At 42.3% G+C, this 16423-nt stretch overlaps 2 protein-coding genes across 3 annotated transcripts in view; one reads left to right on the plus strand and one right to left on the minus strand.

Moving 5' to 3' along the window:
* The window catches only part of MRI1 (methylthioribose-1-phosphate isomerase 1), a 157746-nt gene that overhangs the window by 43250 nt on the left and 98073 nt on the right, over positions 1-16423 (plus strand). Inside the window, exon 6 of one of the 2 annotated variants that reach the window (XM_084847080.1) lies at positions 11951-12048. In XM_084847080.1, coding sequence (XP_084703206.1) covers positions 11951-12048 — 98 coding nt within the window. Of the gene's footprint in view, positions 1-11950; positions 13095-16423 lie in introns of those variants that run through there. The other variant, XM_084847077.1, reaches the window with a different exon arrangement.
* Positions 790-16027, minus strand: RBP2 (retinol binding protein 2). The gene is made up of 4 exons (XM_084847083.1): positions 15893-16027; positions 11807-11985; positions 5422-5523; positions 790-1096 (listed from the first exon to the last, which is right to left on the minus strand). Exons 1-4 carry the CDS (start codon positions 15963-15965, stop codon positions 1043-1045), a joined length of 408 nt encoding a protein of 135 aa, XP_084703209.1. The 5' UTR covers positions 15966-16027; the 3' UTR covers positions 790-1042.

Genomic DNA, 16423 nt, shown 5'->3' on the forward strand with positions numbered 1-16423 from the left:
AGAAAGAACCACACTGGCTGCCCTCTGACGTCAGAAAGCGACCTCAGAGGAGGTGGAGAAGGGGCGGGAATGGGGGGGCTGGAGAGACCAGGATATGAGATATCCTGAGCCTCTTCCAGCCTCCTCCCCACCCCCTCCAAAGCTCCCTTGCTAGACAGGCTGAAAAGCCCATCTAGTGAAAATTGCCAAAGATGGAGGATGGGAAGGTGAAGACCATATCTGCCACCCCTCCTCCCCTACCATCTTCAGCCCAGCAGGCATAGGAATCTTGGAAGCCTCTGAGTTCAGAGGCTTCTGAGCAGCAAGAGTGCAATTCATAGGAATCCAATGAATCATGATATCAGCCAGCCATGGTGAAGAGCCCTTTGAGAAGCATGAGTTAATCCTTTCCGCTGAGCATGTGAAGTTTCTTTGTTGTGAATTTTTAAAGACAACTCTCTGCTAGACCCAAACTAGAAATACACAAGGTTTGTTTAGAGAAAAAGTGGCTGGCCACAAGCTTCTCTTCCAAATTTCAATTAGTGATCTAGCTGTTAGTGGTTTGGGTCTCATTACCACCCTGTTGAGCCATTCTGTTGCCTGAAACTTGGGACTCGATGACCCAGAGCTAAACTAGTTAGAAAGAGTACAATGAATACTGGCTTTGCCCTAAGACATTATCCAAATGTATTAGGGTATTAGAATATCATGGAGCGATGTGCCATTTTCAAGATAAATTGTGCTTATTTCTTCCATTGCTGCTGGAAGACTCCCCCCCCCCCCTTTGGTACTGATTTTTTTTTTTTTTTTACCATGGTTTGAGAAAGAAAATAAATGATTATTGGAAAAAGACTTACTTCATTTAACTCCTATTTGGAAAACAAGATCTCTTTTAAAAAGAAATGTGTGTTTGATGTTGTTTTGAGACATTTTCCCCCTCATTTAACAGAGCATCAGATCTCTGGCAGTGTCAAAGCTGGGATTTATTTATTATTTTATTTATTTAACACAGCAAACAACATAGTAATTCCACAGTATGCAGCTGTACTAGATTTGGATCAATTTAATTTTTCTTCTTAAAGACTTGATGGCACACCTGGTCTTCGCATGTCAGCTCCTACAACATTAAAAACCATTGGTAAGCACAGACAGTTTCCCTTTTGTCAGCATCTCCCTTCAAAACTCACAGATAAAACAGCTGAGCCACTGCATTAACAGTGGGGCTGGGCTATTAAAAGGAAAAGAGCAGTGTATTTTATGTACCCAATCAGCCAGCAAGCACTACAGGTTGCAGTAATTAGATTTTGACACTTGAATTGAGTTTTAAAAAGAATAAAAATGAAAAACGCATGGAAATTGCTCTGTAACGGTGGGACATTGCATAGTCTATTATTAACCAACATACTGTAATTTATTAAACTCACTGAAGCAACAAGGAAATTACAAAAGGAGAGAAGGAAAAGCTTTAAAGATAACAGGAGGTAAGTGCAACACTTTGTCAACAGGTTTCTCTACCCAGTGTCTGCAGAATGTGGATCTTAAATGAGAATGTTATACCATCCGTTACAAATCTGGCCAATGGGATTATTGGAAAATTTTGAATTTGTTTTGTAATAAAAGAAAGTAAGTCTGCCTCACAGCAGGATGGAATACTGGTTTCTGTACGGATGAAAAGCCATGGTATTTTTGTACATCTTATTGGCTTCCTTTTGCTAAAAGTAAAGGCAGAATGTTATGATCATGAAGGTCTTTAAGGCCAGAGCAGGTAGCTTCCAACTTGCTAATGTAAGCAACACTTCTTTCTATTGGCCCCTCAATGACTGCAAATAGTCATAGTGAATCATGCTGGCTTGGTTTACAACAAGAAAAATGGACATAGGATACTGCAAAACAGCAACTGCATCTTCTAAGAGTAATTTTGCATACGTTTTTATAGTGTTGAATTATCTTCAACTTCTTCTTTTCATGACTAAGGGAGCAATCCTATCCAGTTAGGTGGCCCGTGGCCACCTCCAAACTTGGAGGCAACCGCCTATCCAATGCAGGGCAGAAGCACGGAGGGGATCGTTCCCTCTGTGCTCCCTCCTGCACTGCATTTTCGGCTAGACAGCCAATTGCAGCTGTCTAGCCATGGGAGGGCTGAGCGGGGAAGGAGGCTGCGGTATGACACATTGGATGTGTCATACAGGCATTTCTGCCCCTCCCCACCCCCAGACACACCCCCTTTCAGCCGCTCTGCGTTCCCCTTGCGAGCGCGGAGGATGGGGCTCTTCTGTGGGTGGAGGTCAGTTATCTGGGAACCGACCTCGGAGCACGGAATCCGAAGTGAGTTCCCAGAAAACCAGATACCCTATGGCCGTCTAGCCGCTGTGTAGCGGCCATAGGATTGCTCCCTCCAGCTACTAACTAGTGGTTTTCCATCTGTAAAATAAGGGTATTTTGGCTCTTATCAGGATAAAAGTGAAAGTGTCACAAGAATCACATGACTGATTCCATACTCCTCACAGGATTTTTAATGTAATTTTTTAATTTTTGTAAAAAAGCAAACAAATTCCTTCACCTATGCAGTGTATGCCTGTTTTTGAAATTTGGGGAGTTCTGTTATCTGTCATGAGGTACTGCTGTACATTATGGTTATTATTCCTATTATTAGTAGTACTACTATTAAGAAGAAGAAAGCCGCCAAATTCTGTTTTTACATGGAAATGTAAAATCTGTGATGGAATCTGTGATGATGTACTGCTGTACGTTATGGTATTATTAATACTGTTATGAAGGAGAAGAAAGCCACCGAATTCTGTTTTTATATGGAACCTCTCAGCAGATTTTTCAGTCCACATGTGGTGGAATCTTGCCAAGCTGATCAGGGTCTGGCTGGTGTGATGGGAGTTTTAGTCAACACTTCTGGAAAGCACCAGGTTGAGGAAGAGTGTTATAGAGATTCTGCCAGTGCAGAGCTGATTCAGTTTATTAAGACTTGTGCCAGTAGAGAACTTTGAAGATGGAACTGGAATGCTTTAGCTTTCACTTTTCTGATGGTTCTTTCAAGTACTCTTACTATGTAAGCTCTCATTTATTTTTCCCATACTTCACTGACTGCTTATTTTCTTTACAGGCCCCTATAGCCTCACTCAATCTTACTACAGTTGTGGTTTGGACTTCATTTACTCGCTCAGCTGTACGAACTCAGCTTTTTTTTTTCCCAGTAGCGCTAAATTATATGCTTTAGAGATTGAATACTGGATGCCTGCTGATTATTCTGGGAGCAATTTTCTAACCTACTTTTCAGCGTCTTTCTTATTACAGCCCTCAGAATATCTTTTTTGAAGGTATATAATACTTCCTACAACTTAAAATTATGCTAAGGTAAATAAATAGTATTGCCAGTTATTGGGATCTTATACTATGAAGGGAAGGCTGACTCCCCTCAATCTTTTTATCTTTCACACCATATCTCCTGTTTCCTGCTATTTGCCTTTCGTTCACCAAAAATGTGTGGTTCTTACAGTGATTCGATTTCATAGCCTCAGTAGGTTATTGTTCCTATATATAGACTGAGTGCTGATCAACTAAGAGAGCAATCCTATTGTCATGGGAGAGCATACCAGGGACTATAGGATTCTTGGAAATCCCCCCTCCAAGTCAGTAGACATGTTATAACCTCGGGGTCACGTTTCCCTTTGCCCCTGTTGTAAAACTTCAAAAGCCAAATCAAAACACAGACAAGAGACATCAGTTCCAAGGCTTTTAATCCACTTAATTCAATGGGTCATTCAGATGCTAATTGTCAGTGACCCGTAGTCTATAAAGGAAATACCATCAGGGAGTTCAAAGGAAAACTACGAAAGTTGCCCACCGTCTGAGGAACAGGCAAGCTTGCTGTCCTAACTTAAGGGGTGGGGGTGAGGATCTGCCTCTATCTCGTGAGGACTCTAAGTGCAGCTGTTCCCTCCGGGCCAATCGGGCAGATTGTCTAAGCTCTGCCCCTGCCATTTCTCTCTTGTCTCTGCGTCTAGCGTCTAACAATTCAGGCTCTGCCAGCCCCCCTTCTCCCTGTTCGCTATCTCTCACAGGGATGGGAGAAGAGAGGCCCTCTCCATCCAGCTGTGCCTTTGAAGCTTGAGGAGTAGGCTTATCCATCTCTGTCCAGGCCTGGTCCTCCCCCACGTTTTGCAGTTTCTCTTCAGAGTCTGAGCTACTCTGCCAATTGCTGCTCTTAGGGGCAACCCTGACACTCGGAAGATGGACTCTAGTATCTGATCCCCCACCCCCTGGAAAGAACCATGCCAGCTGCTTCCTGAGTTCGCAAAAGCTAAGTTCTGGAAATCTCTGGAAGTTTCCATGGGTTTTAGGAGACAATAGAAAAGTATGATAGCACCATAGCAAGGGAAGGACATCATTGAGAGGGGAAGCAAAAGCACAAATATTGCTGTACTAAAGTTTGGGACTCCGAAACTGGGCAAACACCATTGCAGCCAATATAAGCCCTATGAAACCTTTGGAGTGCATTGGATCATGAAATATAGGCTATGCTTGCATTTTTATTAAAGCAATATAGCTTTTAACTCTGGGGGTTTTGTGCAGCAATTTTTTTTTACATATTTGTACCATGTTCCAACACCGTACAACTTCCGCAATAGTGCTGTGTGTTTTTTTGGTCTATGTTACTACAATTTGGATGTCTAACTTGTAGTAGTTTTTGTGGGTTGCTGAATGAAGGCACATTCACTCAAGGCTGTTTTTGTGGCAGCACCCCAGGTATGGAATTCCATCCCAAAAGACGTTAGACAAGTTAAGTTAAAATTAAGTTAAACCTTAATGGTTTTAGGCAAGCAGTAAACATACTTTTATTTTGTCTGGCTTTCCCTGTGTCTTAATTGTGATACTGAATTTTACCTTGTCTATTCCCTCTGATGTATTACTCCATTTTACTGTTTTAATTTGTTTGATGGTTTTGCTAGTTTTGAGTATTATTGTAAATCACTTTGTGGGTCTTTTTTTAGCGCCGAAAGGTGGTTTAGAAATGATCTTATAAATAAAATTAATGAATATTTGTATCCTATCCTTTCTCCAAGTAGCTCAGGGTGGCATAAATGGGGTTATCTCATTTCATCTTTGCAGCAATTCTGGGAGAGAGAGACTGAGAGGTAGTATCTGGCCTGAGGTCACCTGATGAACCTCATGACTGAGCAAAGATTTGAGCCTTGGCTTCCTAAATCCAGGCAATACTGTGGATCCTTACCCTTGTTGACATGTAGTAGATGGAAAATAGTGAATAATGGAAAGAAAGGGATGTCCAAGCAGTTTCAAAATGAGAATGCATATAGATATGAAAGCTAAATGAGCAAAGGCTATTCGAAATCCTTGGAAAAGTTACCAAACTTCGATGTAGCACAGCACAGCCTTTAGTATATATTCTGCACCAATTATTATGGCTCTTACCAGATGCAGTTTGTCTCCTTCAATCCAGTGTTTCCAGCCTCTATTTTTCTTTTCACCTTTCTGGACACAGATTAGTTTATCACCATCCCAGGTCACTAGCGTCTGCAAGGATCAAATGATAAAATTCAGCAACATCCTATAAATTTGAAAGACTCAAAACAAATCAGAACAAACTGGAGCCAAGGTGAGACAGTGGCAGCATATAGTCAGTGGGCAAAAAAACTATAACAGACAATACTACCATCTTCACCACTGGCAAAAGCCCCAAATTCAAGTGGAAAAGCAATAGTGTCACTTAAAGTGTTTTATGTTCCAATTCCCTGCTATTTCTTTTGACACAATGATCCATAATACACACACAAAAGAAGAGAATTAGATAAAGTGAATTTATGATGGCATTTGTCTATAGAAAAGGGAGCACAGATATGGAATCTGCATTATGCTGTTCTCTCTAAGTAGAAAGCAATGAAAGCATTACAAAACTCAGCAGCAGGAAAGTCGTGGATCATTTTAACTAGGGCAACATTAACTTACACACACTTCCATTTCAGATGTGGAGGGGTTATTTGGGGGGTTGTTCACAGTAGCCAGGATTCAAAGAGTCTGCATAGAAACATCTTTTAATATGTGACTAATCCTCCTAATTACTTTATTTGCAAGCTAACAAAACAGGATGTGAATGAAAATAGAAATGTAGCGATAACACGGGATAGAAATGGAAAGGAGCTGGAAAGAAAGGTGGAATCTTGCTTAACTCTGTATTAGTCAGATGACTACAAAGCGCTATGCTCTGCATGCACAGCAAGAATGTTGGAGCCTAGGATGGCCACTCACACATCACCTAAAAAAGAAATTTGCATAGAATTTGCATATGCTAATTTATCTGTATAGATGCAAATTTAGAAATAATTTCTATGATTAACTAGAAACAGGATACCTCTCACTCTAGTGGGGAAATCTGTTACCAGGTGATCAGCATGCCTGCTCAGTCTGTGATAGGGTGGCCATATGTCCTACTTAACCGAGCACAGTCTTCTATTTGGAGAGCTGTCCAGTCCAAGTCTCATTTAAAATTAAACAACCATAAGAAGGAAGACAGTTATTATCTAGACACCAGACTCAGCAGGCAAACAGGTCACCCAGTCACAGTCTTCCCCACCATGCTTAGATGTATTATATTTGCATTTAAATTATAGCAATTGTTTCTAAGTTTGCAGCTACACATATTCATCAGCATCTGTAAATGTTCTGCAAATCTGTATCCTCTTTTTTCGGGGTGTTGCATATCCTCTTTTTTGGCAATGCTTGTGGCTACCATAGTCTGCTATAGGGCTAACAGTGGATGGGCAACTTCAAGGCCCCTGTTGCTCTCACTTCTTATGACTCTTTATCTTTAAACTGGGTTGAATTGGACAGCCTTCAAACACATGACTTTTCTCCATAAAGTTGGACACCTGGTGTCCCTATTTAGGGCTCCTTCAAAACCAGTGCTCTTCCAGTGTATCTCTCCTAAGACTCGGGAGGCCTTTGGAAGTAGGTACAGTTAGAAAAACAAACAAACAGGAGTGCCCTTTGCATGTGAAAGCACCAAGGGTTTCCTAGCCAGTTTCCCACTTTTTCTTTTTGTTTGCTGTCTTCACTATAATGGTCAGTGGGAGAAAATGTAACTTCCGTACACGCTGTGGCTGCCAGACAACATCCCACAACTCTGCACTAAAGAACTACAGAGGTGCAGAATGGCTCTCTTAAAAATAATTAATTCCTGCTTCTCCTGCAAAAATAGCAGTGTGTTAGTGTGGGAATGTTGGGCAGAAATCATCTTGATAAGAAATCAGATAGAATTATAAGAGAAATAAGATGCTTTTTCTTCTCTCAGTCAGATAACAACAGTGAGATAGAGGAGAAAATTGAGGTTGCAGAAAGTTCATGTTTTGTTCTAGATAGGACTGGTAAAGGATGGCTTTGACAGAAGTATAAAGAGCAGGCTGTATTGTCAGGGCATAGAAAGGTCACACATGATAGGAAAGATGTTGGCTATGAGTAGCAAATTTCTGTCCATTCTCCTGGTTTGAGTGGGTGGGGAATAATTAGGTGAATGTAATGTTTGCCATTCTGTCCTAGAGATCTGATATAGAGCCATATAGGCAGAGCTTTTTATTAGGTCTCTTTTTATTCTCTTTACACTGGTTAGACTCAGGAATAACACTTAACTCAATGCAAAATTACACACTGAAAAACCACTGTATGTGAAATTAAATGTTAGTCCTAGAGTGGGTTCTTCCCGCAAACCCATTTGATTCCATCCAGTCTGTAGAAATGAGTAAACTAAACATTTGCTCTGGATCTGACCAGTATCTTCTAAGAGACTCATCACTACAATGTAACGTCCCCAAGAGCAATACAGAGAGTGCTCTGCCACTGCTTCGCCACAACAGCCAGATCTCACAGTGAGGCAACAAAAGAACCACAAGAACAAATGTTTCCTTAAGAGACAATAGGAAAGCTATGACTGCCCTTGCAATAGGCATTAAAACTCTCCCCAGTTCCTCCATCATCTTCAGTTCTGAGAAGAAAATGAGGAGGCAAGCAGTGTAAGGCCACCCAAATCTGAATTAGTTAAAAAAAAAATCCAAGAAATGTCCATATGTTTAATCAAGAGAGAAACCAGCTGTGATCTACACTTACCACCTTTTTTCGCTTCCAATGAGGTTGTTCGCCCGCCATTCACACTACGCGGTACCCACCTCGAATTGGAACAAGAATTTCCCACTTCCGTGCTCCCGCTTTCAATACCCTAATATCCTGGTATTTCCCCTTAATGTGCTCTGATTTTCTGCCTTCGCTACCATATCCAGACCAGTCATAGCCCCCTCCCCCGCCTGTCCATATACGGCAGTGTTTGTATTTCCCTCCAGTCCAATCACAGCTCTTGACGGCCCCATGTCTTCTTCTGGCTACTGATCACTGCTTCCTCAGCAGCCCCTATTACTTCAGCAACAAACAAAGGTGTGGATGTGGGGGTGCTTGTCTGATCTCGGAAGCTAAGCAGCAGGGGGTTATTTTATCCCTTCAAATGAGATTAAGTTTTACCCCCTCCTATTCACAACTTCGAAGCTTCGAAGATCATGCCTGAATTAGAAAAAAACAACAACAGAGAAGCCCCAATTCTGCGAGGATAACACCTTAATTTAAAAAACAACAACATCCTGAGCGGGGGATAGGAGGGGGTAAAACTTAGTCTCATTTGAAGGGATAGAACAACCCCCTGCTCAGTGCAGGAAGCCTGATTCCCAGGAGGTCACCCATCCAACTACTGACCGGGGCCGACCCTGCTTAGCATCCGAGATCAGACAAGCGCGCACAGGAAAACAGCACAGCGCTCGAGTGTGAACCGAGCTCGTGCATTCGATGAACCACTGCAACAGGGAAAATGGGTGAGTGTGAATAATCACGTTTTAATGCAAGAGCGTTTAACCCGACGGGACATCGAATTCATTGCGATGGCGGGCGCAATGTAGATCGGCCTTTAGTCTCAAATGTGATCCATCTGGCCCTGGATTCTAAAGTCCACTATTACAACACAGCATTAAAGAAAAATTTGCACTTTTAGTCTGTAAGACTTTCCTCTTCCCTTCCCCCAGTGGTATTGTTCCTGATATTTGATAGTTTGATGAGTTGCTCTCTGGTTTCAAAGACTGGATTCTAAGTGGGAAAGCATTATCTTCTGATGTATTTGATCATAATTCTGTGGTTCATTTTACCATTCATATATAATATGACATTACTGTTATACAGTATTGGGTTCAGCTATTACACTGGGCTGGATTCAGATTTAGTCATATTTCGAGTAAACCCATTGAAATCAAAGTGAGTTATGACTAGCTTAAGTCCCATTGATTTCAATGGGTCTGTTTTCATCATGACTAAGTCTGAAACCAAATGACTCATTTTATCTCATTCATAACGACTATTAAATATCTTCCTTGTTGTCTATGTGAAATTCTTGGAATACCAGTGAGAACCTAACAGGGGGAGCAAAAACCTAATCTGTGGCCCTTTTATAACTTATTCTTCAGGATATAACTGCTGGAGATGACATTTATTTATTTCTTTGATATAAATTTCTTTGATATATCCTGTTCAATTCCATGGGCTCAGAGCAGCTTACTGCAATTTTTTCCCCCTTAGGGGCTCACAATCTAAGAATGATTCCCAGTAAATCTACCTAGGATTGGGGTGGTATTTTCACTATTTCTGCTTCCCCAGTATGTATATCAGCTTGGAAAGAAGAATTTCCATGGACCATCAGAAATAAAACATATTGAAGTTAGGAATGAATCCCCTGCAGCTTATTGGTCTGTAATAAGCATTTAGGAATGTCACCTTTGCTGCAAGCATGAGACACCCGATTCCTCCACTCTTCCATGTTAATAATTAACAAGCTGCCTCAAGGACTCCTCTTTGTCTGTCCCCTCTCTGGACTTGCCAGCTCCACTAGAGATGGAGGAAAGCTGTGGAGCAGGCAATTAGGTAATGCAGAAAGAGGGGTTACGGATTAGGATTCTTCACATGCCACAACAATACGTTTTAAACAAGAAGTGTGCTTTATTTTCAGACGATGCACGTATGTATCGCAGCAGGCAATGACCTGGTTCACACATAACAGCAAGTCCTGCTGGGCTTGCTGTTTTTCATTTTAAAAATTCAAACCATGGCAGAGGCAGGCCACAGCTTGTTGTTTAGGGCTGTGCACCACTTTGGCCCGTATCCCAAAGCAGATTGCAGTGATTCAGGCCAAAGTGGTCCAGTTCTTGAGTGGGTTGGGAGTGGCCCAAAACAGGTTGGACCACTCCTAAATTGCTTCGGGACGCTTCCGCCCAATCTGGGCAGCTGCCTGCAGAGCCACGCAAGCCCCCTGCTCTTTGCTTAGACCTGTGGGGAGCGCCTGCAGCCGTCACCATCTTGGAGGGAGTCGCCATGGCAACTCTTCTTCCAGTAAGTCAATGGTGCATAGATGGCCCATTTATGCCTGTAATATTGCATAGATGGCCCCTTCTTCAGTCTGCACACCATTTACTCCCTCCAAGACGTGGATGGCTGCAGGTGCTCCCTCCAGGTCTAGGTAAAGAGCAGGGGGCTTGTGTGGGGTGGGCAGAGGGGGCACTTCAGCTGTCTGAATTGTGCTTTGGATCCAGAGGCCAAAGCAGGTTCGCCCATGTATGGATCATCCCAAGGCGGGTTGGGGCTGATTCAGAAGCTCCAAATCGGCCTCTGGAGCGGGTTGGGGGGGGGGTCCCTGCATAGCCCTATTTTTATATGTGAACCTGACCAGGGTGGGTTGCTGGGGTGTTTAACAAGCCACCCAGAACCCATGGCCTCTTTTAGAGGTGTGGGTGGCTTGTTAACCACTCCAACAACCTGCCCTCGCCAGATTTACATGTAACAATGAGCTGTAGCGTGCCCCTACTGTGGCTTGACTTTTCAGAATGGTAGCTGGTGCCACAACGAGAAGCTCCACAGGGAAATTCACCATGGCTTCTCACTACGCGTGAACTGACCCACAATCTTAGGAGAGGTTTTTCTTCTTTCGTGAGAGAATGGGGGGTGGGGTGGAATGCTTGCCATCTGCAGTTTTTATAGGTACTTGTATTCAAAACTATATAATCTGCTACTTGATTAACTGGAGGATCTATTTAGTTGATTGAAGTTTTTTAAGAAGCAATTAATAGAATGCATTAACTGATTCAAACATGCAGCTCTAGAAATGATTCAGTGTTCAGAGGTCAAGGCAGTAATAGTACCCCTCTATTGTGCCTGGATACAGTTCCGGCTGTAAGCTCCCATCCCTCTAGCTACCAACGGCCATTGCTGAAGCCACCTGGCATGCAAAATTCAGACTGTGCCCATGGTGAAAAAGTCAGAACAATCACCACAAGCAGGGAGCTGCAGGGAGTCACCGTAGGCATAAATGAAAAAGTCCCCCCCCCCCCCCCGGTACAACTGTTGTCTGCAGGAACCCAGAAGTGTAGATAGCTCAGCAATTACTTCCACCATGGAGAAGAATCTGCTTTGGCCTGTGGGAAACTGTAGAGAAAGTTCATGGCTGTGTCAGCTGGGGATATATAAGTATCTGGAACCATGAAGAGTTGAAAGCAGACAAAAAAGTAATTCTGTCTTGCTGTCACAAGCCTGAGAAATTGTCATGATTTACATATAGAATAAATAGTTGCAATAGAAAAACATCCAAATTTTGAAATGCAAATCACTGCTTCTTTATAAATAAATATTTCTTTAACATTTTTAATTTGCTTTCAACCTGTTTTCTGGAATGTCAGGTGCTGATGTTGACTGCTGTGAAAATGGAAAACAAATCATAGGTTTCTACCTTCACCACTTTGTCGTCAAGCCCCTTGGTGTGCTCTTCAAATTCCTGCCCTATGGTGTAATTCAGTTCATAGTTTCTGAAAGTGCTCAGTGTTTTTGTCTTGAAATGGTCTCCCTCTTGAATAATTTCTTTTGTTTGTTTCAGGTGGCTTGCAATCTTGCGGAGAGCCATGCCAATGCCTGCAGACGGACCAGGGAATATTCATGTTAACAATGCTTCCATTCAACACTCCATTCCTAATGGTAAAATCTCAAACCAGAGAAGTTTTGTGTGCCCAATAGGACTTTTCTAAAGGGACTTCCCTCCCTGGGGCTATATCACTAAACTGTGGGGGTATCTCCATGGTCAATTTGCTGTGAGCTGGCTCTGTTTCAAGGTCATTCAGGGCACATGACGTGGAGGCCATCCCGCAGCCACCCTGGAGCTTTTTGCAGAAAAACCAGATTTCCTGAGATTCTTTTCCTTAAGTTGGATTCTCTGTGGTATAGTTGTTATGTGCCCTGATCCCCGCATTTACCTTGGGTATGCTAGCCCTGCCCAGGGGTGTGCCTTTCACCGTGTCCCTGGTCAAGGGGTGATTCTTGTCCCTGGGTTTCCGAGCACAAACCAATTAGTGTCAACTCAGAAGTAACTCCCATTGTGGTCAACGAGGCTTCTCCCCTGAATGCCCACATCAGAACTTACAGGGAGCCCCCTCAATCAAAATTGCACATTTTAAAGCACTAATTCCCTAACGGCTGTAAAGCACGATCTTGAAGCTGTGATTTTCCATTGTTTGGTTTACTGCTGTTCAGAAGTAACTAATTTGCACCTTTGACTCTGCGCTGCATCGGGTTAGAAAGGGGGCTGGTTTCCCATCCCTGTGTTTCCTGTCCCTGTCTTTCCCAGCACAAACATATGTGTCTACTCTGAAGTAACTTCTATTGTGCTCAATGAGGCTTGTTCCTGAAAGGTGCACTCCAGAAGTTACCGAGATTCCCATGCATTGAAATAACGCATATAGTAGCCTTAATGTTGAAGCTGCGTGTCCTTGATGTTTTGCTTCCTTGCTTTTCTGAATAATTAATTCACAGCTTCGATCCTTTGCAGCATCAGGAGCTTCAGCAGAAAGGAGAAAGGGGATTAGAAAGGGGGCTGGTTGGAGCCATGGTGCTTCAAGTATTCAGAGGGTTAACTCTCCTAAAGGCTGTGAAGCACTATGTTGAAGCTGCTTTCTTGACTGTAAGGGAGTAATAAATGTGAAGCTTTGAAGCTTCGATTGTTCACAGCATTGGGAGCTTCAGGGGAGAAAGAAGGCTGGACCTGTGTTTCTTTAATGTTTGCTTTGGAGTAATGAATGCAAAGCGTCGAAGCTTCAATCGTTCACGGCTTTGTCAGATGTAAGGAAGGACGGGGGAAGCCTTTCACATTGCAGGGGGGGGGGGAAGCCTCTCGCATTAGTTCATCAGCCCCTGCCAGTCTGATGATGTTCACTCCAATCCTCCCACCCCACCTGGAAGTATGTTCCTGTGAAGGGACTTAGAATGGTGCAGTGCACTCATTCGTGGAGCCCGGCACAGACCGAAGCTGGGTCCTTGAAAAATTGAGGTAAGCCACCATTGGCTTCTCTTTCCATTGCCATGGAGACACCCCCTGTGTTTGTAAATATGGGATGTTTCAGAAGTGGCTTGCCATGCAGCGGAAAGACTACTCTCTTGAAAAGCACATCTGCACATGTCACGTTCTAGCATGATTGTAGCCCAAGGCTACAATTCTCTGCACGCTTATCTGGAACTAATTCCCATTGAACTGAAACCAGGTGCTTGCTTGTTCACAGGTGTTTGCTTGTTCACATGTAGGGCTAACGTGGGGTGGGGGATGTGGGAGGGCACATAAGCCCTACCCCTGTTTTCCCTGAATCCCCCACTGCTGGTTAGACCTTCTTGCTTTGAGCGGAAAGTACTGAATGTGCTTAGAGAGCTCCCATGATTGGAAACCCTGATAAGGCAGGGTTTGCAATCAGGGCTGCTCTGTAAGCGCATTCAGCTGAACATGCTTACACAGCCCTTTTCAGACCTCTGTGCTCAATGCAGATGGTGGGCAGAGCTTACTTGTGCACTCATGTTCCCCTCCCCACTTTAGTCCTGATGCAAGCAGGGGAACACTTGCATAGGGTGACAGATGGGCTCATGCCCAAGAAAGCATGCATTGAATTAGACTGCAAGATGGGATGGAGGAGCTAGTTCAGCCCAAGGGCCAAACTGGCTCTGGACTGGTGTGTATAGAACTGCATGCCAGTAGTGAGCAAGCCACAGACCAAATGGCCAGGGCCACCCGCACTGCTGACACGTACCTCCAACATGCTTATACGTACACACATTCACAGATGCACAGACTTGCAAATTATTGTCACATATGAATAGAACCCAGTTTCTTTGGCCGAATTTGTTACAGTAATCCTGAGCTACTAATCAAACTTGGCAACAGATTGCCCCCACCCACCCAAGGGATTTTATTAAAGAATTCAATGCGAGGATTCCCCACCCCCAGATTTCATGTTCCTGAAGTGCAATTGTTAAAGATGTTATATATGTTTACTCTCACATATAATTCATATAATTTAATAATTTTAAGTTGTAAATCAACTGAGAGTAAAACGATTATGTATATATCATACATTATATACAAGCAAAAGCATACCCCAGAATGTAAAGATAAAATAAAATTTAAAGGTAACAGCAAATTCCACTTATGATATACACACATACTTCATCCTTTTTCAGAGAGAAGTATATATAACCAGTACCTGTGTGTATACAAAGGTATATCTGTGCTCCATAGTTGCCCAAATGATGGTTGGAACTGTTGGTTTTAATAGTGTCTGTCAACTCTTTGTGGATGTAGAACATCTGAATCCAGGTTCTCTTTAGTGAGGAAAAGTAGGGAAGAGAACCGAAACTTGGTCTTGCTTCTCTGAACAGTTGACTGGTTCTATAAAAAGCTAACTATATCATCCATCTGTTCAGTGCTAACAATAACAGGCAACATGACACTGTAAAGCGTTCCTGTTTTCTCTTCTTTCTCAGTACCTCGTTTTCTTTTGTATCTCTTACATTGTAAGCCATTCTTAAACAATTTATACTTGTGCTTTGGCAGAAAAGTGGTATATAAATGTAATTCATTATAAAGCAAAAGAGAAAGTGAATAAAAACACTAGTGATATAGGATTTTGTCTACACCAGGCATGTGAGGAAGGTGGATTTGGATCTATTGGTAGATCTTGGGATGATTTGAAGTAGATTAGCAAGGATTTCTGACTCCCAATCATTTAATGATAGCAGCAACAAAAAGTACAGCCCTAAACTGTACTGCAGAAATGGAGAAAGCTTGGGGTATCCAGGAGTGGATTTTTGTGTATAAGGACAGTGAGCTCCATTCAGTTGCGGTACTCAAAACAAATTCCTAGGCTCAGTATTCTTCAGTGCTAATGTCTTTTGTATCAGCCCCTGGTCACTGGATTTTGGGTGATCCAGCAAAAAATAAAGTAGATTCTACAAGCCTGAAGTCTGCCCACACTGATCTGTACCACAACTTGGCAGTGATCCTGATTTATTTTTCAATCTGGCTGACAACCTTTGCCACTGGATTGCTGACATGGCCAAACCCACTGTATGATCAAATACCAGCTTAGAACAAAAGTCTCTTGACTGCTGGGATATTGCAAGGATGCAGTCCAAAACATACTTGCTAGGCAGTGTATCCCATTGTATTCAGTTGGCTCATTTCTAAGTAACTTGGTTGGATCAGATTTAGTCATATGTACAGGAGACCCATTGAAATCAATGGGATTTAAATTAGTCATAATTAACTTCAATGACTTTGATTTCAATGGGTCTTCTCTAAGTAGGACTAAATCTGGATCCAATCCATTCCAATACATTCCATTAAATCAATGGGATTTAAATTAGTCATAATTAACTTCAATGCCTTTGATTTCAATGGGTCTTCTCTAAGTATGACTAAATCTGGATCCATTCCAATCTGTTTGGGACTGATATATTATAAAAGCAAAATGTAATATCGAATGAAATGTATTTTTATATTTACCTAGTGCAATCATGTAACCTTCAAAGTTTTCATTGGATTCCATTTCCCATGTTCCATTGTAATCAGCAGGCATTGTAGCTAGGGGAATTTAAATACAATGATGGCTCCAATATGGAACTTGGAAGGATGATCTGCAAAAAGAACATGCTGTAATTCTGCCCTTTTTATATTTCTTTGGGAGATGTTTATGGTTTCCAAGATAATGAAGTCTAAGGGTCAGTGAGATAAACTAAGCAGAACTTTACCTTCATTACCAAGGTTCAAGAGGACAGAACACAGACAACGTCTGAGGTTAGAAGTCAGAAAGAAAATGATTTCGCAATCACCTTCATGAAATATAAAAAGAAAGATGACAATAGAAAGCTTTTGTGAGAACACAGCTCTGAAATATGCACCACATAATGGCAAGTTAAATTTGTTGTTAGCTTGTTGTTGTTAGTTTGTTGGAATTCAGAAGTTCCTTAACTCTTATTTGAAAGTTATGGACATTATGGGTGCATGAAGAGTTCAACAATTATTTTCTAAGAAAAA

The sequence above is a fragment of the Heloderma suspectum genome, chromosome 3 (genome assembly GCF_057233095.1).
Source record: "Heloderma suspectum isolate Gila_16-S chromosome 3, 16-S_ref, whole genome shotgun sequence".
NCBI lineage: Eukaryota > Metazoa > Chordata > Lepidosauria > Squamata > Helodermatidae > Heloderma > Heloderma suspectum.

What these genes read in the sequence shown, in the direction of transcription:
- RBP2 (XM_084847083.1), bottom strand. Translation starts at nt 15,965, where the DNA reads ATGCCTGCTGATTACAATGGAACATGGGAAATGGAATCCAATGAAAAC. An exon ending in AGGTTACATGATTGCACTAG is followed by an intron (nt 11,986 to 15,892) that starts GTAAATATAAAA and finishes GTCCGTCTGCAG; the next exon opens with GCATTGGCATGGCTCTCCGC. An exon ending in TTGACGACAAAGTGGTGAAG is followed by an intron (nt 5,524 to 11,806) that starts GTAGAAACCTAT and finishes TGATCCTTGCAG; the next exon opens with ACGCTAGTGACCTGGGATGG.